The 22,787-nt window shown below is 45.0% G+C and overlaps 1 protein-coding gene across 2 annotated transcripts in view; it reads left to right on the top strand.

Annotated features, from left to right (window-relative positions):
* LOC119461826 (uncharacterized) overlaps positions 1-22,787 on the top strand; it is a 370,449-nt gene that overhangs the window by 25,669 nt on the left and 321,993 nt on the right. For both annotated transcript variants that reach the window (XM_037723200.2, XM_049672281.1), the window contains exon 4: positions 1,931-2,132. In XM_037723200.2, the coding sequence (XP_037579128.2) occupies positions 1,931-2,132 (202 nt within the window). The remainder of the gene's footprint in view (positions 1-1,930; positions 2,133-22,787) is intronic.

The raw sequence follows: 22,787 nt of genomic DNA, 5'->3' as shown, positions 1-22,787 counted from the left end.
GGCTGTGGCTAAGACTGCTTCATGAAGTGCTGCCCGCAGCGGACTGCCTTTCACTAAGAGGAAACGTATGCAAAGGAAGAAGTGCAGCGCATCTGTTTCGAAACCAAGAGGAACGCTCAGCAGTAGTGCGATGGGGTGTGAAAAGCCTCGGCGAATAGGTATGCCCTGTCTAATATGCCGACTGCCGACTACCACTAGCGTGAGAAGAACTCATTGGGACGCTGTAAAGGTGCTGTTGGCAATGAACCAATATGTAGTATTAATAAACTTTCCCTAGTTTTTCTATTTCTATTTCTCTAGTTTTTCTATTTGCACTGTAGCTAGCCCCGAAAACAAGGCCCGCCCTTTACTGGCACAGGGAGAGCAGTAACTGATATCGTGGAAGCCGCTTTCTTGACAATATTACGGGGAAACATTTAGTCCACCGGTTCGCATTCATGATTTGAAGAGGGGTTAAGTATGTGTGACACTTCAGTAGAGAAGGTGGGGCCCACCTTTGACCCCACACAGCTGATGTGATGATCAAGAAACACTATACGTACTCAAAGTTTGAATATAAATTTGCTTCAGGATCACATTTCTACATGTAACTGGAGATTTTAACGCGATAGCGTTAAGGGCCCCGTGTCGCAGAAAACCCGGTGTCGGCGTCGGTGTCGGCGTCGGTGTCGGCGTCGGTGTCGGCGCCAGCGTCCGCGCCTGAGAAAATAATGCTGAGCCACCCCGACTAGGCAGGCCCTCCGAGTGGCGCAGAGTTCGTGAACTAATCCAAGTTCTCAAAGTAAGATCTGTCAGAAAAAATTGAAAAGTAGTACTTAACCATAACCTACAGACATGATAGCGTCGGATTCTAATTTAAATGTACGAGAAAACGTAATTCTTTTACGAGGAAACTAAAACACAAACCCCTTATCCAGCATTTTTGCTATTCAACAGCCATGTGCCCGGGTAGATTACTTGCAAAAACATCATCCACATGGCGCTCGCCTCCTCGGCAGGTCGAACTGCGCTTTTGCCTGCCTAATGCGTTTTGGACACGGACGCGCCTCGGGGCAGCAGCAAACAATTTATAAAATAATAAAAAAAAGGTCCTAGGGCCTTCACATTTTGATATAAGGCGGCTTATATTGCCCCTGCAGAAAAGTCTTCCCAGCAATAGTTTTGTTTTTAAAAGTGAGGCCGTCTTTAGGAGGATCTTAGACATCGTAACAAGCGCTGCTGGACGGGAACACAAAGAAGAGACAAGTAGACTGGATGGGCGTTAGTCTTGTTGTCTACTTGTCTATTCTTTGTGTTCCCGTCCATCAGCGCTTATTACGATGTCAAAGTTCAGTTACAACCAACTAGCCCAAATTTCTGCTTTAATTAGGGGGATCGGCGTAAGCTTGGCCTTTGTGGGATGGCTTTCCCACGTTGTGTGTTGCATTGAAGCCTACTCAAAGAAAAATGCGATGCGAACGGGGCCCGATAACGCTATCGCGTTCCACTCTCAATGGCGAAGCTTAAGCGTCCTCCAATATTTTCTTATGCTTCTCACCACTGCAACATGGCCGCTAACCGCCTGCCGCGGTAGCTCGGTGGCTATGCCGTTGTCGATTCCGATACGGAGCGAGATGCAAAAACGCTCGTGTGCTTTGATTGCGGCGCACGTAAGTAAATAGATTCCGCGCGATCGAAAATCATCCGGAGGTCATCAAAAAGTCTCAGCGGCGCTTTAGTAATAAAACCCCGGCCATACATCAATAATAAGTAAAACATAGGCGGTTACTAGATAGTTTTCACGAACTCCTCCAACGTATATTTTCCTTAAGCACTCTGAATCCCTCCCCGCTACTTCCTCCGAGTTAATGACATCACTAAGGATGCTTTTCAATGGCGAGGCTTGTCAAAACTTTTCAAGGTTTTTCACAACTGCCTATTCTGCCCACAGGTGGACTACACGACCAGTTACACCCGCCAGGAGCTTCTCCACGCGTTGCAGCGTTACGCGGCTGGTTTCCAGTCTCATGGACTGAAACTGGGGGACCACGTCTGCGTCCACTTGCGTAACTCGGTCGACTCTTTCGTCACCGTGTTCGGGCTTATCTTCGCAGGCGCCACCATCATTCTGGCAAAGACGTCACTCACGCACCGTAAGCGTGCACACTGGGTAGCTATGCTGCGCAGGTGCTTCGACTCCTTTTCTAGATGTGAAATTCGCCGGCTCCCTATAGGTGCAGCCGACTGCCTGCGTTTTAAGAGAGCAACTCTCCCGCTGAAACGTGCTCCATTTTTCTGTTATTGGTAGAAGAGAACACAACTTAATAGCGGCAATGTGACATTAGCTGTGCATACGTTTTATTTTTCTATACTATAAAACTGCTGTGATCCTATGCACATCTTTGTAAAATAAATTACACAGAATAACTTGTCGTAAAAAATGGGCGCAGGAAGCAAAAGTGAGAATGACACGTATAAATACGATTATTGTTTTCAAAATTCAATTATTTCCGTGGAGCAGAGGGTGCTTTCTTAGAAGATGTCTTACAACAGCAACAAAAATTCAGACTACAATTATGATTATTTTATCTCGTTAATGGCAGCTAACACACTTCGGAGTTTAACTGACGAAGGACACTTGATTTTAACATTTCCCTACACTTTCTTTCAACGTAAAGTTCGAAATTGCCTAAACTACAGCTTACCTTTAGTCGATGCAGGTGTTGAGTTCGAGTTCTAGACCGTCCGCACAGTGCGAAGTCTAACTGGCGCGTGCTCAGAAGAGTCTTCTTCTGCTTCTTTCATATACACCGGCCTGTTATACAGCTTCTGGCATTACTCCCTCCCATTGAAAGAGCATCAACCGTCGAACGCAGAGGAACATGCGCCGAAGCGCATGCACAAAACACTTATTGACGCGTACTCATACGGGGCACCTAGCAGCATCAACAACAAGAACAACAACAACAACAACAACAACAAAATAAGTTATGGCCAAAACGATGGCTGCTACGGAGTGTGGCATGCTTTTATCTGTGCAACGTGCACCATCTCGGATCGTAGCTATAGAGATCGACAATGTTGGCTTCCACCGGGAATAAATTCGCATTTGTGACGCTCACGCTGTGATAGGTTGACAAACTCACTGACGAGTCGATTCACTCAGACTCCCTCAAACTAGTCCGTGAGCCTGAAGAAACAAAAATACGAACGAGCCTAAGTCTGTACTCTTTCGTAAGTGTGAGTCCAGCTGTAACCAGTTGCTATTGGCTAGAATATAAGTTTCCCCCAGGAACCGACTGAGACTGGCTGAGTAGAATTCTGGTTAGTGTGAGTTCGTGTAGACCGAAGCAAAAATTATCTTCTGTGAGTGACTTTGAGCGAGTTCTTATTACTGCGCCGACGTTCTGGTCTATTTCTAAGAAGCCATAGCTAAACGTGGCTAAAATGGCGGCAACGGCGGAAGCGCGAAAAATTGCGGCCGAACCCATCTCAAGATGACTGTCTATGGTAATGAGGTTAGCACTGAACATAGCGACACACTATCCTGCCACCATCTAAATGTCTTATACATGGTGATTTATTTTATCTTGACCCAATTTTTAATAATTACCTGTGGCAGGTAGCACAATTCTAATCCTCGATGTAATCTACTCGATGAGGCGGTCATTACTTCCACGAATAATCAAAATGCCTAATTGAATAAATAACCTAATTATGCTAATTAACTTTTTGAATGCATATTATTACAGCACATATTTCAATCTACGAATTTTAAACGGTGAGTTCGCAAGGCGTATCCACTTAGAACGAATTTTCAGGACTGAACCAGTTTCGAGATATTAATTTTCAAAGTTTCCGACGAAATGCATTGGCATTCCAGCTATTTTTGTGCTTCAATGCATCAAATGGCGTTTTGTTCAAAGGAGTGGAACTTGATAGCGTTTGTGATGTTTTGTGTTGTCACTGATCTCGGGGGCGTGCGGGTATTAATAGAGATGGGATTGGAAGACGCATGGCAACACAGCAAGCAGATTTTAATCACACTCAAAAACTCAAAACAAACCAAACTCAAACTAGAACCCTCGGAACAAATAAAGGTTAACAAAAATACAACCTAATCCTTAATAAACAGCAAACATGTCCTTAATTCCGCCTACACTAATTCTGGACGTTTGCTCCACGAAGGTCTGGCAACTCTGGCCTACTGGTATCTCCCTACAAGAATGGATCTCTCACTCAGTTCGTCGCTGTTGTTGCTCGCATCTTCCCGGCCGGAATCTCGTCAGATCTTTCTCCATGTCGTTGCTCTTGCCGACTGTCGCATAATCGTTGCTGCCTCGCAGTCGGTCCGTCCACTCGCTCGTTTCCGAAGCCTGTTTGACCCGGTCGCTATTGCTGACATGGCAGGGAGGCTTGACGGGTTAGGCCTAGCGACGCGCTCGGCCGCCGCTTCCGTCCAGCTTCTTTCCCGAGTGCCGACGTGGCGTTCCGGGGATCATCGAATGCGCTGGTCTGCCGAAGAAGGGGGATCCTCTCTGGAGTGCCCGGCCATGCCGTGCGGTGCTGCAGCTGGTCCAAGGAGCCTCGCTCGAACGTCTCCGAGGTCGACAGCTACACCTCGGACTGCCCGCGTCACGGACTCGGCTGAACCTCCAAGTCTCCCGTCGCCAGAGCGTAGCTGACGATGCGTCCTTCCTGGCCCAGAGCCACGTCGATAATGCTCAACCGGTGCCGTTTCTCCCTCGATCACGGCTCGGTTCACGCGCCTCGAGGTCGCGTGCCCTTTATATCGGAACGCTCCGTTATATCGTCTTTTTCTTCTTTCCTTTTTCCGCAGGGCTCTTACTCATGAAAGCGTTATCGGGCCCCCTTCGCATCGCATTTTTTACACGTAGGCTTCGCTGCAACACAGAACCTGGAAAAGCCATCTTACGCCGATTCTAAGCTTACACCAATTCCATTAAAGTCGGCTTCACTTTTAAACAGAAATGCATTTCTGGGAAGACGTTTTTCCAGAAGTAATATCAGCCATCTTATGTCAGAATGTGAAGTTTCTAGGACCGCTTTTTATTATTCAATTAATTGTTTGCTGTTGCACCGAGGTGCGCGAGTGTCCAAAACGCATTAGGTAGGCTAAGTCCCAGTTTGACGTGCCGAGGAGGCGAGCGCCATCTGGATGGTGTTTTCGCAAGTAATCGACTCGGCCGCGTCGTTGTTGTATAGTATAAATGCTGGAAAAGGGGTTTGTGTTTCAGTTTACTCGTAAGAGGGTTGTTTTCTCGTACATTCAGATTACAATCTGACGCTATATTCTATGTAGCTCGAGGTTAAGTCATACATTGCGATTTTTCTGACGGATCTTACTTTAAGAAATTCAATTAGTTCTCTAACAACTCTGCGCCACTCGAAGGGCCTGCCTTGTCAGGGTGGCTCGGACTTATTTTCTCAGCCACGGACGGCAGCGCCGACACCGACGCCGTATTTTCTGCGACACGGGGCCCTTAACGCTGTCGCGTTGAAACGGTAACTGGAACGCCAATGCAATTCCTCGGAAACTTTGAAAATTAATATCTCGAAACTGGTTCAGTCCTGAGAATTCGTTCCAAGTTGATACGACTTGCGAACTCACCGTCCAGAATTGGTAGATTGAAATATGTGCTGTAATGTAATTCATTAAAAGGTAAATAGCATAATTATGTTAATTATGCATTTCAGCTTTCTGATTTCTCTTGGAAGTAATGCCCTCCTCATCGAGTGGATTAGATCAAAGATTACAATTGTTCTATCTGCCACAGGCCATTTTTTTTAATTTGGTGCAGCTACAATAAGGCACCCTCCATGTATGAGGCGTGTATTGCAGCACTCCTCTTTTACGCTTCCCTAAGAACACTCGGTGCCATCTAGCGCCACCGCCGCGAAGCCTGCGCGTGGCCTCCAAAATCCGTGGCACATCGGTGCGTGCGAACGCTGAGAAACGCGTCATGCGGATATCGGCTCCTCTCCCGCGCTTCGATGAAAGTAATGATTGCGATGATGATTTATCCCTTTTGAAACGGACTGGTGATAAATGGTCATTTAGCCTCCTAGGAATAATCAGGTATGCTGTACATGCTTTTCATTCTAGCATTTTTGTGTGCAAGTAATTTTTTTTAATTCCTCAGAACTTCTCTACCTTCTACGGTTACCTATGCCTGCAACGGATCCGGTCGTACCAATCTCTTCCGTGCATTTTTTTCCATCAATACTCTAAATTTCTCTTGCTTATCTCGGTTGCTACTGGTTTATGCTTCCGTCCACTTTAAATCTACGCGCTTCTGGAAGGTTCACGTTACCTACGGGTCTCACTAGGTGAATTCCTTCGCAATCCATTAGGATGCGCTGTGTTGTCTCCGTTCGGATTTTTGCTGCAACGTACACATGCCCCATATTGTGGCAAATATTTGCTCCGATATTTTCATGTCCTTAGGCAACCTGCTCGAGTCTCAAATAGGAAGGCACTGCTCTTTTTGTTATCGCACAGATTTGCCTTCTATTTTTTTTCTTCTCATTCTGGTTCTTCTCATTCCATGGTTCTTTTGTTTCCGTTCTTTGCATGCAATTTGCTGTCTCTCTTTCTCTCACTTACCTTCTGATGACTCCTGGTTGCCTATGTACACTTTCAATTACGCTGTACTCGGTTGCCTACTTTCTTGCCTCTTCCTCCGTCCACGCTTTGAAGTACAGATACTTGTGCACTTTATCCGCCTATTTATTTTGATCCATGGTACAGTCTTTCGTCAAAACTGAGTTTGCTCTGCGCTTCTGTGACTTCAAAAGAGGCCCAACCCATGTCACCTTGCACTGCCTCATCTGTGGTTTTTCCGTGGGCTCCCAAAACCAACCGGCCTACCGATCTTTGGTTAACTTCGAAGCCCGACAAGATGCCCCATTTTAGGCACACAATGGCATTTGCGAATGTTAACGCTGGCACCATTACTCCTTTCCAGATTCCACGCACCACCTTACATTTATTGCGGCCCTTAAATGAACAAGTACATTTGCTGCACTCCATTTCCATACTCTTCGTAAGTGCTTGAATACGTCTTTCTTTTCTTTATTATACGCCTAACACAAGTGAAACGTGCCATCTAGTAACAGCCGTGGAAATTCTAAGGGACTATCAACAAGCTAGAGGTGCGCGAGGGGTTGTGGTCTGAACCTATCACGCACCTCTGTGCTCTTTACTAACGTTCCAAATCCGTTGAATAAGCGCGATTTCTTACACTGTGCTATAAATACTTACGGAACAAGCATAAACCTGGCTTCGGCCAGAGATAATGGATCACGAGCTTTTTCATTCAGTGAATAATATTTCTGTCTATCATTTTGATGAGGAACGCGTAGCGGCGTTGGTGTACTTCTCAAAAGTTCCAAAGAACATCCGTCGCGCCGTATTCGTGTTCCACGCCAATTATAAACCGTTTGGGTGGTCGTTTAATCTCCCAAGCAAGCAAAAACATAATTATTGGCCTCTGCTACCCTCCCCCCTCTCATAGTCGTAATATTGTGGATACGATACGTTTAACTTTGTGGTATCTAATTTCGCGAGGTTACCGCTCCTTCTAATGGGAGATTTTAACCTTCCCAATGTTTCCTGGCATTGTCAACCGCCTGCAGTTAAACCAGCTTCCTCATTAGCCAGGGGATTTTTGGATTTGTGCGCTGTACTCTCTTTCACACAATTAGTTAAACACCCAAATAGAATAGCCAAATACACAGCTAACACATTTGATCTCGTACTAACAACACACCCTGAACGCGTGTCTAACGTCATTCACCTGCCCGGCATAAGCGACCATTCTATTCTGTCATTTAGCATCAACAGTGCACGTGCTAAATACAAGAATTAAAAGAAAGTTATACACGACTATAGGAAGGCGAACTTTGAGCTGATCAAAGAACAACTTTGCAGTTTCCTTCACATTTATGTTGTTGGCTTTTAAGACCGCACGATACAATCTAACTGGGACTTATTTGTATCCAAGGTGAAAGATTTAACAAATTCTTCTTTTTCTGGGATTTTACGTGCCAAAACCAGTCCTGATTATGAGGCACGCCATAGTGGAGGGCTCCGGATTAATTTTGACCACCTGGGGTTCTTGAACGTGCACTACAACGCAAGCACACGGGCGTTTTTGCACTTCGCCTCCATAGAAATGCGGCCGCCGCGGCCGGGTTTCTTTCCCGCGACCTCGTGCTCAGCAGCGCAACGCCTTAGATGACTGCGCCTCCCCGGCGGGTAAAGATTTAACAAATAAATACACACCTACTCGTACACGGCGGCCGAATTTTGATGGGGGTGAAGTGCGAAAACACCCGTGTACTTAGATTTAGGTGCACATTAAACAGCCCCAGGTGGTCTAAATTATTCCAGAGTCCCCCACTACGGCGTGCCACATGATGAGGTCGTAGATTTGGCACGTAAAACCCCACAATTTTAACCTACTCTTACGATCATTACCGATGATAATGCGCTATGGTACAGCCGCCGCATAAAACGTTTGTCTAACAAGAAAGAACGCGCCTACAGGTAAGCAGAGAAGTCTTCATCTGACGGCCGCTGGGTAGTCTACGAGGAAGCGTGTACGATGCCGCCCTAAAAAGTCGTAATGATAAACTCCTCAATTCACACATCAGATGCACAAACATTGTGGCGCATGTTTCATCTTAAAAGGAATAACACAATCAATATTGTTGATTCTGTGGGGAACTCGACACCTGTTGCGCAGTGCGCCACTGCGCTGAACAAACAAAGTGTTTGCGCAACTTCTCTGCAAACGCTCGCACACAGATTCCCCACGTTATTCATTTCAAATACATAGTTATATCACCTGTAATAATTCATTATAGTGGCGTGGCCAAAGTTATAAGCAATTTAAAGGTTTCCTCCGCACCTGTATGCGATTATATTAATCCAAGATTCCTAATAAATACGGTTTGTTATTCGTCTATTATACTAACCAAAATTTTGCAGCAGTCTCTCGAGAACAATTCCCTCTTCACAGACTGGACGATCGGGAGGGTGGTTCCACGCCACAAGTCTGGTAGCAAGCACTCGCCTCTCATTATCGCCCCATATTTTTAACGAGCATTCCATGTAAGATCATCGAGCATGTTTGCTTTCACGTCTTGCCTTTTTCCATATTTTGTTTGCATGTCTTGTCTCTAATTTCAATTCATTTTTTACGCCTTCTTAACACGGATTCCGCAGGACATTTCCATATGAAAAACATTTAGTATTCTTTACACAAAAACTACATGACATCCTCGTTCGTTTGAGTTTAGCTGATTGTATTTTTCTAGATTTATCTAAATATTTGGATAACATGTGCCATAACTTACTAATGTGTAAGCTGCAGGTACTAAATTTGTATTGCAAACTACTTGCATGGCTTGAATGTTTTTTTTTTTTTTTACTAAGTTGCTCCCAGTTTTTCTCTGTTAATATTACTGACGCTTCTCTAAGTTCTGTTTTCTCAAGTGTATCACAAGGATTTGTACGTGGTCCACTCCTCTGTCTATTTACATTACCGACTTAGCTTCATGCGTTTCTTTTCACATCCATTTTTCGCGGACCATTGTGTAATATTTAGAGAAATAACTGCTCCTAATGACAAGGCCACCTACAATGCGACCATGATGCTGTATCCATTTGGTGTAAAACTGCGGGCGTGGAAATAAACACTAATAAATGCAAAGCTATGTGCGTTTCTCGATCTACTAATGCTTTCGCTGCATATTACCTTGACAACTCTCACTTGGAAGTAATCATCATCATCATCATCATCATCAGCAGCAGCAGCAGCAGCAGCAGCAGCAGCAGCAGCAGCAGCAGCCTATATTTTATGTCCACTGCAGGACGAAGGCCTCTCCCTGCGATCTCCAATTACCCCTGTCTTGCGCTAGCGTATTCCAACTTGCGCCTGCAAATTTAGTAACTGCATCATCCCATCTGGTTTTCTGCCGACCTCGACTGCGCTTCCCTTCTCTTGGTATCCATTCTGTAACCCTAATGGTCCACCGGTTATTCATCCTACGCATTACATGGCCTGCCCAGCTCCATTTCTTCCGCTTAATGTCAACTAGAATATCGGCTATCCCCGTTTGTTCTCTGATCCACACCGCTCTCTTCGTGTCTCTTAACGTTAGTCCTAATATTTTTCGTTCCATCGCTCTTTGTGCGGTCCTTAACTTGTTCTCGAGCTTCTTTGTTAACCTCCAAGTTTCTGCCCCATATGTTAGCACCGGTAGAATGCAATGATTGTACACTTTTCTTTTCAACGACAGTGATAAGCTCCCAGTCAGGATTTGGTAATGCCTGCCGTATGCACTCCAACCCAATTTTATTCTTCTGTAAATTTCTTTCTCGTGATCAGGGTCTCCTGTGAGTAATTGACCTAGATAAACGTACTCCTTTACAGACTCTAGAGGCTGACGGCGATCCTGAATTCTTGTTCCCTTGCCAGGCTATTGAACATTATCTTTGTCTTCTGCATATTCATCTTCAACCCAATTCTTACACTTTCTCGAATAAGGTCCTCAATCATTTGTTGTAATTCGTCTCCATTGTTGCTGAATAGGACAATGTCATCTGCAAACCAAAGGTTGCTGAGATATTCGCCGTTGATCCTCTCTCCTAAGCCTTCCCAGTCTAAGAGCTTGAATACTTCTTCTAAGCATGCAGTGAATAGCATTGGAGAGATTGTGTCTCCTTGCCTGATCCCTTTCTTGATAGGTAACTTTCTACTTGGAAGTAATATCCTCGCACAAATATGTCGGCGTCAGCATATCGTCAAAACTCACATGGAAGGTCCACATCGAATATACAATTGATAGCGCACACAATACACGTGTGTGCCTAAACATAAAGCAATAGTTTACTATTGCTTTATGAAACACCTTTCAAAGTTGGAATACGCCACCTCAGTTTGGGATGCTTTTCACGACAATTTAATTCACTCATTTAAAATAGTCCAATATAACTCGACGCGTTTTATCAGTTATAATTATGCTCGAACTGCCAGTGCACCTTATATGAAATCTATCCTTCATCTTCCATCACTCGCGTCTCGCCGCAAGACGTTTCGTTTGTGCCTTTTTCACGACATATATTATCATCGTTCACTACAAGACCGATTCATCTCTCTCCCCCAGAATATTTCATAAACATTAATCAGAGACACAAAGTTGGGATAACCTTTTTGCAGCACTTCCACTTTTCGCAACTAATTCTTTCCAAGGATTTCTGAAAAGTGGAACAACCGTCCTGCATTCGCTGCTGATACAACGGACCCCAAACTTTTCAAGAACACCTCAACAGTAACTTATAGATAGAATTTTAATTTTGCTAGTTCTTTGTTGTTCCATCCTGTGTATATTTTTCGAAGTATTTTGTCGGACTTACTTTATTTGCTGTAGTATTTGTTGGTTTTTCAATATTTGGTGTACTTGTTGCTTGTGTGTATTTTCGCTTTTATATATTTGGTTATGTAACCACTCGCCTCTACAATTAAAGATGCAGCCCTGAGGGTACAATATATGAAATGAAATGAAATTTATATTGCTTGACCATGGGTAGGACTTGCTGTTGAACTACATCCCATAATTGCTCGTCTCTTCATTAGAGATCATAATTCCCGACTTCTCTATGCTAAACCTAAGTCCTAGATTAGTCTCTGTGTTGCCACACATAATTGAAAATGTCTGTATATCTCTTGAATCGTGCGCTACTAGCAGTATGTCGTCCGTATGAACCAGTCCGGGGACCTTCGGTTGCACTATTTGCCCATTACGCATGTAGGATAAATCCAACACTAATGCACGGTTTTCCTGTCGTCTTTCTATGCCCTTAAAGTGAAGCGTGAACAACAAAGGAGACAGAGGGCATCTTTGCTACAGTCATTAGTGAATTTTCACCACGTCTTCACATTTTCGGCCTTCTCATACAATTTGTACTCGGTTGTCGCTGTATATCTCCCTCAGTAGCTATACAAGATCGTCATCTCTGCCTTCGCGCTTAAGAAAATCACATGACAATTCCCTGTCTACTTGGTCATAGGCTCCTTTAGATGGTGTTGTCATAGATGCTGTCCATAAAGGTCTATTATGGATAAGTGATATCTCTATACCTTGAGTTAATACAAAGCAATATTATCCTCTACGCGTCTGCCTGGTCTGAACCCATTCTGTTGTTACGCCAGTGCGTAATTTTTTTATCCACTTCGACAGTTATAATTTTGTGGCCTGCATTGCTATTCTACATATCACCAATGTTACTGTAACTGGCCTGTAGGAGCTCGTCTTATCCATATCACCTTTGCCGTTGTAGATGACCTTCATCTTGCTTTCACACCATCCAACAGGAAGTTTCTTCGTTTAGACCGTTTGCTCTATGGCATTAGTCAGCAGTGTCTTGCTCTTCGGACCGAGATTTTTGATTAGCAGTATTGGGATTGCATCGGGTCCTGCGGCTATGTTATGAGGCTAGTAAAGGTTTCTATGCTAAATTTTGATCTCTCAGGCTTCTCTGTTGTTGCTGGATCTGTTTCAGTCTGAACTAGCCTTTCTGATCTGGCGCATCGTTTCCTTCGAAGATGTTACCGTCCTCATCCCTGATAGCCGTTTACGAATGTTCAGTTGGAGTGCTGTTTCCCAACTGACTTCTTTCTGGACATGCTGCAGCATCCAGTGGCGCTGCCGAGAAGCCCGCGCGCTTCCTCTGAGACGAGAAGCATGGCGCGCCGGTGCCTGTGAGAAGTGTTCCCTCTCTTGCCGCACACTGCGGGGCACAAGTTGGTGTGACCTTCATTGAAGAGCGGCACACACTTACCGGCACATACCCAGTGACCCAAGTTGGCATCAAAGAGGATCATTGGAGATGGAGTGGCGCTTGCCCAGTGCTCCAGGTCACGGTGTTAGATGTATATTAGGGTACGAACGGCGCCTCCGGGAAAGGAGAACTTCGGTCTGCGTTTTGTGCAGAGGGCCCGAGATGGCGCCACAGTACCCGTGGCCGAGGCGAGGTATCGTGGTTGGTCGCCACGGGGCCGCGAACGCCGCTCGAAATAAATAAACAAGTCAGCCTTCAGGCTATAACGAGCGCAAAAACATAAATATGGCGAACAAATACGCCATTTTGACGATGCCGTCGTAGATATCTGTCGAATATGTTCAGTTCACCACCTAGAAGGTTCGAGATAGGAGGATTAGAGCACTGCACGGGCCTGATTTTTCGGCCCGAGCCCGCTTTACGAGGCCCGAGCCCAGCCCGGGCCCGGGCGTACATGACAATTACATGACCGAGACCAGCCCAGGCCCGGCCCGGGCCCATGGTTCCAAGCCCGGGCCCGACCCAGGCCCGTGTTCACGTGCACGGGCCCGGGCCGGCCCGGGCCCGTGCAGTGCTCTAAGGAGGATGCCTTGGAATTCGGACATGTGAAATTGTGCACCTCCACCAGGGGTGCGATATTGTACAAATGACTTTCAAAGTCAGAATACCTTTTCGGGCGACGTCACCGCTTTTGGAAATGGTGTATACGTATGCACGACATTTCTTTAATAGTCCAATCAACAGCTCCCTCCGTTGGGCGGATGTTTCTTTCGTGGTCTCTTCTCTTTTTCCGGTGCTGTATAGCAAATTTGTTTTGTGAGAAGACATTTAATAAAAGCGCACGTCCATCCTTTGTAAAGCAAATTTGTTATACAACCTTACAACGTGAAAGCGGCCGTTGCATAAAGAAAATCACACGCAAGTTTGATTTTTGAAGCTGTAGCCACATATTTGTCGAATGTACATCCAATCCATGCCGTTGAGTCGATGCAAAATGGCGGTCTCTGTTGGAGCCGAGCAGCTGACTGTCGCATCACCGAGCGTTTACGCCAGTCCGTAATGTTCCACAAGTGATCTCGGCCCACGACTGTGTACTTTCGTCTGAGAAGAAATTCAGACGCGGCTTTCGGGAAACGTGAGATAGAAGAAAGAGGTGAGTAAATATTCTCGTGTAGTGCTTGCATTGTTGTGTGGTTTTCACTGCATGTATTGAATGACGTGTGAACCTTTCTTTTTTTAAGAAGAACCAACAAGAATGATTCATAACACCGGAGGAAAAAATTTGGCACATAGTGGATCGAGAACTGTCAAGGCACCGAGCACCTTTCAGTAGGGCACCGCCACGACAGAACAATCGCTTCGTCAAAGTGATCGCAGCGACGGTAGCCCTTCCTTGGTCAGGCGCGCCTGCACTGACGGTCCGAGAAAGAAGCTGCTAGAACGGTAAATGTGAGTAGCGACGTTAAGTTTTTTTTATATTGACTGGTATAAAAAGGTAAAACAGTAATGAAATCGAAGTGAGCGTTTTATGCAGACGATAAGTTTGTTTGTTTGTTTGTTTATTTATTTATTTAATCATTTATTTATTCAAAATACCCCTAAAGGCCCTCGCGCAGGAGGGTATTACATAGGGGGTGTTCAATACAACAAAAAATGTTATACAGTGAGATAAGTCAAACGTGGAAAGAACAACGCATGAGTGAACACAAGTATCACAAAATAATATTACTTCCAAATAACACAAAGATAGACATACAAGAAGCAATAACAAGGAGAGAACAGTGTGTCCGAAGTTATACAATAAAAATAGCGATAGTTTTATTTTCACTTCACAACTTCAGTCATTATAAGTTCATGAAATTTAACAGAATCAATGACGGTGGCTATGTGTGATGGCAGTGCGTTCCAGTCAGCGATTGTACGTGGAATGAATGATTGTTAACAGTTCCAGGTGTGACTTGCAAAACGCTTCACTTTGAAATGATTGTCACGTCTGGGAAGGATGGTAACTGGTGAAGAAAAGAAATCGTCATGAAGTAATGGGTGATGATAAAGATTGTGAAACAGTGATAACCGTGAAGCTGTGCGTCGTTGCAACAAGTCTGGCAGTTCTGCACGAACTTTCAATGCTGAGACACTAGAACGACGGGAGTAGTCTGAAAAGATGATGCGAACTGCGCGGTTTTGAAGTGATTCGATGTTGTTGATTAAGTAAGCTTGGTAAGGGTCCCAAATGGCACATGCATACTGAATGTTAGGCCGTATTAGGGTGATGTAAGCAAGTTTATGTAGGTGCGGTGAAGCATGCTTCAAGTTATGTGTTAAGAGACCTAGTGAGCGGTTAGCAGATGCTAGTATGACGTTGAAGGGATGATTCCAGGATTAGTCTGAACTAAGGTAAACACCAAGGTATTTGTAAGTAGTAGTAAGTTCAACTGCAGTATTAATTAAAGGGTACGAGGTGGAAATGTGATTAGGGCATTTAGTGAAGAACATAAGCTTAGTTTTAGAAGTATTAAGGCACATTAACCATTTAGGGCACCAAGAGGTTACGCAGTCCAGGTGAGCCTGGACTGCGTAACCTGCGCAGTCCAGGTGAGCCTGCCCGTTCGTCATCTTTACACGAAATTTTGCGATAGATCACGCAATCGTTCGCGAGGAGCCTGATTTGGGATGAAACTGTGTTAGGCAAATCATTACCAAAAATGAAAAAAAGCAAGGGGCCCAGGACGCTGCCCTGAGGAAGGCCTGAGTACACTTTCCCAAGGGATGAGGAACTGTTATTAACTGATGTGAATTAGACTCTTCTTGAAAGGAAATCTTTAATCCACGCGAGTACACGCGGATGAATATTAACCTGTCTTAATTTGATTAGCAACCTGTGATGAGGCACACGGTCAAAGGCTTTGGAAAAATCGAGAAAAATTGCGTTAGTTTGTATGCCAGCGTCAACGGAAGAATGTAAATCATGAACAAACCCGGCAAGTTGAGTGTAACCCTTTCGAGTAACCCTTTCGAAATACGTGTTGGTATTTGAAAATGATGTTATGCTCTTCCAGATAGCTGATTGTGAGCGAGTGAATTACATGTTCGAGAAGTTTGCAAATGGTGCTAGTTAATTATATTGGTCTATAATTAAGTGAGATGAACGATCTCCAGATTTAAAAATGGGTGTTATTTTAGCGATTCGCTAAAATAACACCCAACAAGACGACAAGCACTAAGTAAAGAGAGCAGATAAGATGCGATGAATGCCCTGGGCAACATTTTTTAGTATCTTGTTATTCAATCCAAGGTGATCAGATGCTGAAGTTGTTTTAAGTTTGCTGAGTAAGGAAAAGATACCGGCTCCATAAATAACTATTTCAGGCATTGAGTTAACGAAAAAAGGGATTACAGCTGGCGATGACGCAACGTCCTCTCGAGTAAACACTGACAAAAAGAAATTATTTAGGAACTGCGCGCACTCGTCCTCGGGAATCGCGTCACCGGCAGCATTTGAAAGGGTGATGTCGGGATGATTACAAGGGTTTAATGTACGCCAAAACTTTCTTCGGTTGTTGGTTAAGATTGATGGCATATCGTGAGTGAAAAAGTTACGGCGGGTTGATTTTAGCAGCGATTGGTACTGACTGTCACAAAATTTGTACCGGGACCAGGAAGCCGATTGTTTATGTTTATTAGCTTGCCTGTAAAGGCGTTTCTTTTTGTTATTAAGTCGCCAAAGCTTATTATTAAACCAAGGAACTGTGTTAGTACATGGAATTGTTATGACGGGTACAAATTTGTTTATGAGTTCGGCAAAATTAGTTTTAAACAAACTCGAATTTTCATCTACTGATCGGGTTTCATGATCGTCGAGAAACACTCCTGGGAAAGCAGACAATTCCTCGTTAATACGATCGTAGTCAGCTCTGCCGTAACACCTAATTTGCTTTTTAGTAACGCTTTCTGAAATGGGTTAAAAGTTCTGGTTTCCTGTGATACCTGTGATAATGGCGTGATCGGAAAGACCATCATGATGTACAATATCTGAACAAATATTGGGATGGTTTGTTAAAATTAGGTCAAGGATGTTTGCCGAGGTTGAAGAACGTCGTGTGGGCAGAATAATTGAAACAATGAGAAATTAAGGCAGGTGTCCAGGAAAGCACCCGGCACCGATTCCAAGGCAGCTTCAGACAAGGTAAACCAATCGATAGTGGGAAAATTAAAATCCCCAAATATGACTAGCGTTGGATTAGAAAATTTCGATGATATCTCGACTAATACTCTGCGAAATTCGACTGTGAACATATTCATATCAGGGGGACGATAAACATTACCGACAGTTATGTTGGTAGCACCATTCTTCAGCGACAACCATGTAGACTGGAGATATGTATGAATGAAAATGGGAATAGCAATAAGGTCTTGACTAAGGGCAAGAAGAACACCCCCACCTCGGCGGTTTTCGCGGTCGCAGCGATACAACTTAAATTCGGAGTCAGCGAGAAGGATGGAATGATCGGGAATGCTGTCATTTAGCCTCGTTTCCGTTAGTGCGACGACCGATGCAGAGCACGAATCAATTAGCGAGGAAAGAGGCACGCTTTTGGGCACTACACTTCGGATATTAGTAAACCAAAAACTAGCAGTCATGTTCGTATTAAGTCTTACACGTGAGCAAAAATGCTGATTAGCCCCAGTAGTTGGGCGAAAGACTGCAGAGTGTCAATGGCTGTCGCTATTGCATGGTTTTCAAAGGGGCTGAGAAGCACGTACAGCGCATTAAGCTTCAGTGTCCCAGTAATACGTGTCATTGTTAATAGTAAGTTTGTTATAGTTAAGTTGCACACGGTCACCATCTTTCTTTACCGTTTGCAAAATGTTTGACAAATTGTTTACCTTACTGTGTTGCGGTCGGGCTGAAATTCTCGTTTTTAGAAAGGCTTTAAAATGTCGGCGAAAGGCCCACGCGTGTCGTAGGAACAGGCCGCTATTCTGTTTCACTTTATCGAGCAGCATCCATACCTGCTTCTACGAAGTTCTCGTCACGTATGAGTGCTGCTCGAAAAAAACGAGCTGTGGGAGGAGATACTGACCTTCTAAATGAACCGCGGTAAAAACAAGCCGCTGGTGAAGTCACTGGGCCAGCATGTGCTGACCTCTGTGTTAATTGTACCGATGAGTAAACAAGCGTAAAATTTACATGTAGTGCTGTGATGATCATTTCTTGTACACATTTGCCGAATATAACTGGCAATATCTAGGCACTTATGTGGCTAAAAGAAAAAAGTCAAGTTCATGTAGCCATGTAATGCATTTTAATGAAATGGGACAGCAGAATTTTGATGGGCCAGAAATATATTTTCTGTGTATCAATATAGAGTGATAATAGCATTATTGCAGTAACTCCAAAGCCTGCGAATGCGGACCAATACAACAACATACCAAGACCTTGTTGCTGAGCTTCTGTAAGTAAACATTAATTTATTTTCTTGCAAACAGCACCATAAGGCACAGATGGCTGGCTTGCTGCAGCTGACCGAGGAAGTGCGCAGCCTGCGGGACATACAGCAGCAGTGCCTCGAGCAGGAGCGGCGGTCTCAGGGGACGAATCAACACCTCCTGCAGCTGTTGCTGGCTGCACTTGCTCATGGTACAAGCCAAGCCCCTCACCCTTTTCAGGCCCCTGATTAAATGTAAAGACGCATAGCCAAGGAATTTTTCATCGCATTTTTTTATCGCTTTAAAAAATTCGCTGATATAGTAATGATGATGTGAAGTCAGACTATTGCTGGTTGACAACAAACAATTGCTTATGTCACCCTTTAGTGCAACCACAAGTAACATAGCAGATGCAGCATGATTTTGTGCTTGAATTGATACCGCAGCAATAGGCGTGTCGACACCATCAGGTTCACCTGCACAGCGCCAGTAAGCCTGGTGGTGCGAGCATTCTCACTGTGTCATTGCAATTTCCAGGCGCCTGATTGCTGTCACGTCATTGTGCGCATGAGGCCACACCACAATTTCACCATGTCTCACCAAATAGTGGCGATCACTTCTTGAGAGGCGGGAGAATTCGGACCTAAATATAAGATTGAAGGCAGCCTATGAACACACACACACACACAAAATATGATGAAAATACCTTGCCTATGCTCCTTCATTTCATTTGTATATTTGTGAATATCAAAGTGCGACATCTTTTTTCTGTAACTCCACGACAGCATGTTCCTTTCACATGTGGCTGTGATAAATATGGTTCTGTTGGTGCGTGATAATTTATGCACCTGTACATTCTTTTCTTGTACAGTTTAAACTGGGTGCTATTTCTGTGTAACTATGGATTGCACAATAGTTTTCTGAAACAATGCGTGCCGTTACTTGTGATATTTTAGATGCAAGCGCAAGGGGATGTGATATTTATACAAGGTGATGTGAATATGCGGCATGTCTTTACAACTGCAGTCTGATGATTTTCACGGTTCTTTAATATAATTGCTATTGCATGTGATGTGTGCATAAACACGTTTTACTTTTAAAAAGGGGCTGTAGGTTGAAGAATAAAGTAAGTTGCAATTTTGTTTAATGCTTTTATTTACATGTCACTGCTATATTTGCAGTGCTAGCTTGCACTATAAAAATATTACTGTGTAACATTTCAGTTATTGACTCTACTATTTACAAGTGAGGGCACATTGCTGAAGTCTACATGAACACACTTCACGGGAGCCACACCACTTGACATGTTGGATGACCAGTTGACAGCATTCTCGTCACTAGGAGGAAATTTGCGGTTGTTGCGAGAGAAAAGGGTGCAGGACCTAGAAGGTGTGCGTGTAACAGCATGCTCGATGGAGCAGAAGGTGTGATGTGCACTGTGCATTTTGGCTTGTGAGCTTCACTGCCCAAGTAGAAAGCGAGGAGACGAACGCTAATGTCCTTCATTGCATAAGGGGAGCGGGGAACTGTCAGGGATACCAGTAAGCAATAAGGCTACAAAACAAAACTGCACGCTACATCCATGGCACACAGGGAATGTACATGACGACAGCAGCAGCAAGCAAATCATGCCAAACACACTTTTAGAAGCCACTTAATTTTAGTTTGCTTTCAATCTTATATGTTACCACTATTTAGTCCGTTTTACTTATTATCAATGTAAGGTCTACATAACCATCGACTGCACAACTTTTACATTTCTCTACAAATCGTGAATGCTTTGCATTACGTAGGCATCAACTACAACTGAGTATGGGAAATGTTTTGTCAGCAATTTCACAGCATTAAATGCACAATGCAATTATTTCGTATCTGTTAGACCACCACATCTTGCTGACACTACAACAGCGTCCATGCACCTCGCGATTCTCACAATGCTGTTGACGTCGCAAATGCAGCCACACACTCCTCAAGTAATGCATGCGCTGCACACGGGTTGTGTCGAACATGCCGATTACACTGTCTCGGACAGCCCGCCCTCAGATAATTCAATCGAGACCGCCTGTTTCGGTCCAGACCGTGTGGTATGGGGTCGTCGTCGTTATCGAGCTCGCTACTACTGCTGGTGCTGCTGTCGTCATCATCGTCGTCTTTGTCGCCCTCAGGCAGTCGAAGATTGTGTGTGCAACACAGCACATGCAGCGACAATGTTGGCCGCATATTCTGGCTCGTAGAGAAGAGTGCGGTACCGCTGCAGACAGCGGAAACGCATGGCGGCATGTGCTGTGTTGTAGCTGTTTGCATAGAAAGATGGCCGGGAACCGGTGTCAGGAGCCACGGATATAAGGGGTAGCCGCTGTCACCTGCATGAAAATCGATATAGTGCACATGAGTACTGCTCTGATGAGAGGCAAGTTGACAACTGAGGAAAGTTACAGCATCATTCAACAAAGGTATGTAGGCTTCAGACGTTGCAGACCTTACACTGTCGTGAATCCCAAGTAAGAGCACGAGTTGGGCATGTCCGCCCCGACACAAACTGTTAACCAAATCACAAGCGTACTACTCGGTGCGCCCCTGAAGCTGAATAAATCAACACTTACTGGTGCTACCAATGATAGAGAAGTAGCACTAATACGTGTTGGTTTCTTCTGCTCCTGGCAGGTACTTGGTAGCATGCTTGTAACTTAACACTTTTAAAATTGTCAGTGCTAGCACTAATTGGTTAGATTTTTTTTCTACTTAGGCAGGCACTTACTCGTGTGCATGTAATTTAGTTATACGTTTGTGTTGGGGCGGACATGCAGTTCTATTCGCTACTGAAGCGTGATTGCGACAAAAAAATGCTCTGTCTTACCGATGAGGTATTCACCCGGATTAGCGATGTGCGCCGCCTGGAACTGCCGGCGCAGCCACGTCGGGCGCCAGACGAACGAGTCGTGATCCGACCCCGATCGCATGGGATACACGGTCAGGATCCTCATTTCCGCGTCGCAGATCTGCGGAAAATGTGAACGGGTAAAGTCCGCGTTCACAAGTGCAACACAACTGTCAAAAGAATGAGCAGCACTAGAGAACGTGACGTATACTTACGAACATGCAGTTTAGGACGTAGTATCCCTTGCGGCACATGAGTGCACCCTTGAACTCACGCTTGGGTGCGATAATGGCAACGAGGCTGCCGTCCACGCATCCGTTGACGCCGGGAATAGCACCGCGCCGAAGGAAACCCTCCTTCACAGCTGCCTTTTCCTCGGACGTCATGGGAAAATGGACCCACTTGTTGCGGGCCCCTTCGTTCACGATAGCCTCTGCCACGTGTCGCACGCACTCGCTCACGGTGGACGGCGACACCCGGATCGTCTCCTCGCTCCCTACGGACGCTTGGAAGCTCCCGGTAGCAAAGAAGCGCAGCGCGCACAACACCTTCCGCTCAACCGACATTCCCGTCGCGCGCTCGGCTTTTAGTTCCCCCGCCAGCTCCTCGCACAACAACCGCACCGTTTCCTTCGAGAGGCGAAAATGCTGTCGAAAATGGTCATCTGGCATGTCAAACGCGTTGTCCGGCTCTCCGTGTCCACGTCGATGACGGCGAAGACCCACCGCCATAGCAATGAGTGGGGCAGCCATTTTTTATGCGTTCTGAAACGACCCTACCTCCGGCGGTGCTAAAAAACTATGACTTTTGCTCCGTATACTAAGTACGTCAACGTCATTTTGACGTAGCGGGCTTCTGCGGGCTCCCGACGTCGCGTGATTGAGAGACAACATGGGCGCGGCCCGGTCATTTTCGACCAATGGCAGCCGGGTGACGACGTCAAAAGTCATAGACAAAAGTGAAAGAATTGCTACAAAATAGCACCCCAGATGTCACGTAGTAGTGACGCTGAAGTAAACACTCGTAAAACTGTATGAAGAAACTGATTCTTTATTGGGCAAATCTGTGCCCACAAAAGCAAGCTACACTCGAAGCACAACGAAAGCGGCGTACACAGTCGGCGATCGTCGGAAATCTGATCAGAGGCGAAACGCGTCGGCTTTTATACATGAGTCATCGAAGGTTCCAGATTAGTCCCTGGTACCCGCGTGTATTCCAGAAAGTTCTAGGCAATTCGCGTCGCTCATACAATCAGATTACATGAGCGTCGGTGACAAGAGACAATGGATAGAAGCATCGATAAAATTCGAGAAACTTCCGATGATACATGCAGGCGCGTCCTGTGCCTAGCGATAACGTTTAACAGCCGTTGAAAAGTGGTCACCGGTCACCGGTGAAAGGATGAACATGTATACGCGTCAATATTGTTACACTGCTCTGCACAATATCGAGGAAGAGGAGCACGAGCTTGACGGCTGAATAAGACAACGCTTCGGTGACTGACTGGTTGTGTCAATCATTGTCAATCGTGTAAATATTGCAAATGTATTTTCCCGTCTTGCTTCATCCCTCCGTCACAATGCTAACATATGACAGTGACGTCGCGTTGATATATGACAGAAGTTAGTT

The sequence above is a fragment of the Dermacentor silvarum genome, chromosome 8 (assembly GCF_013339745.2).
Source record: "Dermacentor silvarum isolate Dsil-2018 chromosome 8, BIME_Dsil_1.4, whole genome shotgun sequence".
Taxonomy (NCBI): Eukaryota; Metazoa; Arthropoda; class Arachnida; order Ixodida; family Ixodidae; genus Dermacentor; species Dermacentor silvarum.
Note: the sequence above shows the minus strand (reverse complement) of the source record. Positions and strands in the feature narration are given on the sequence as shown.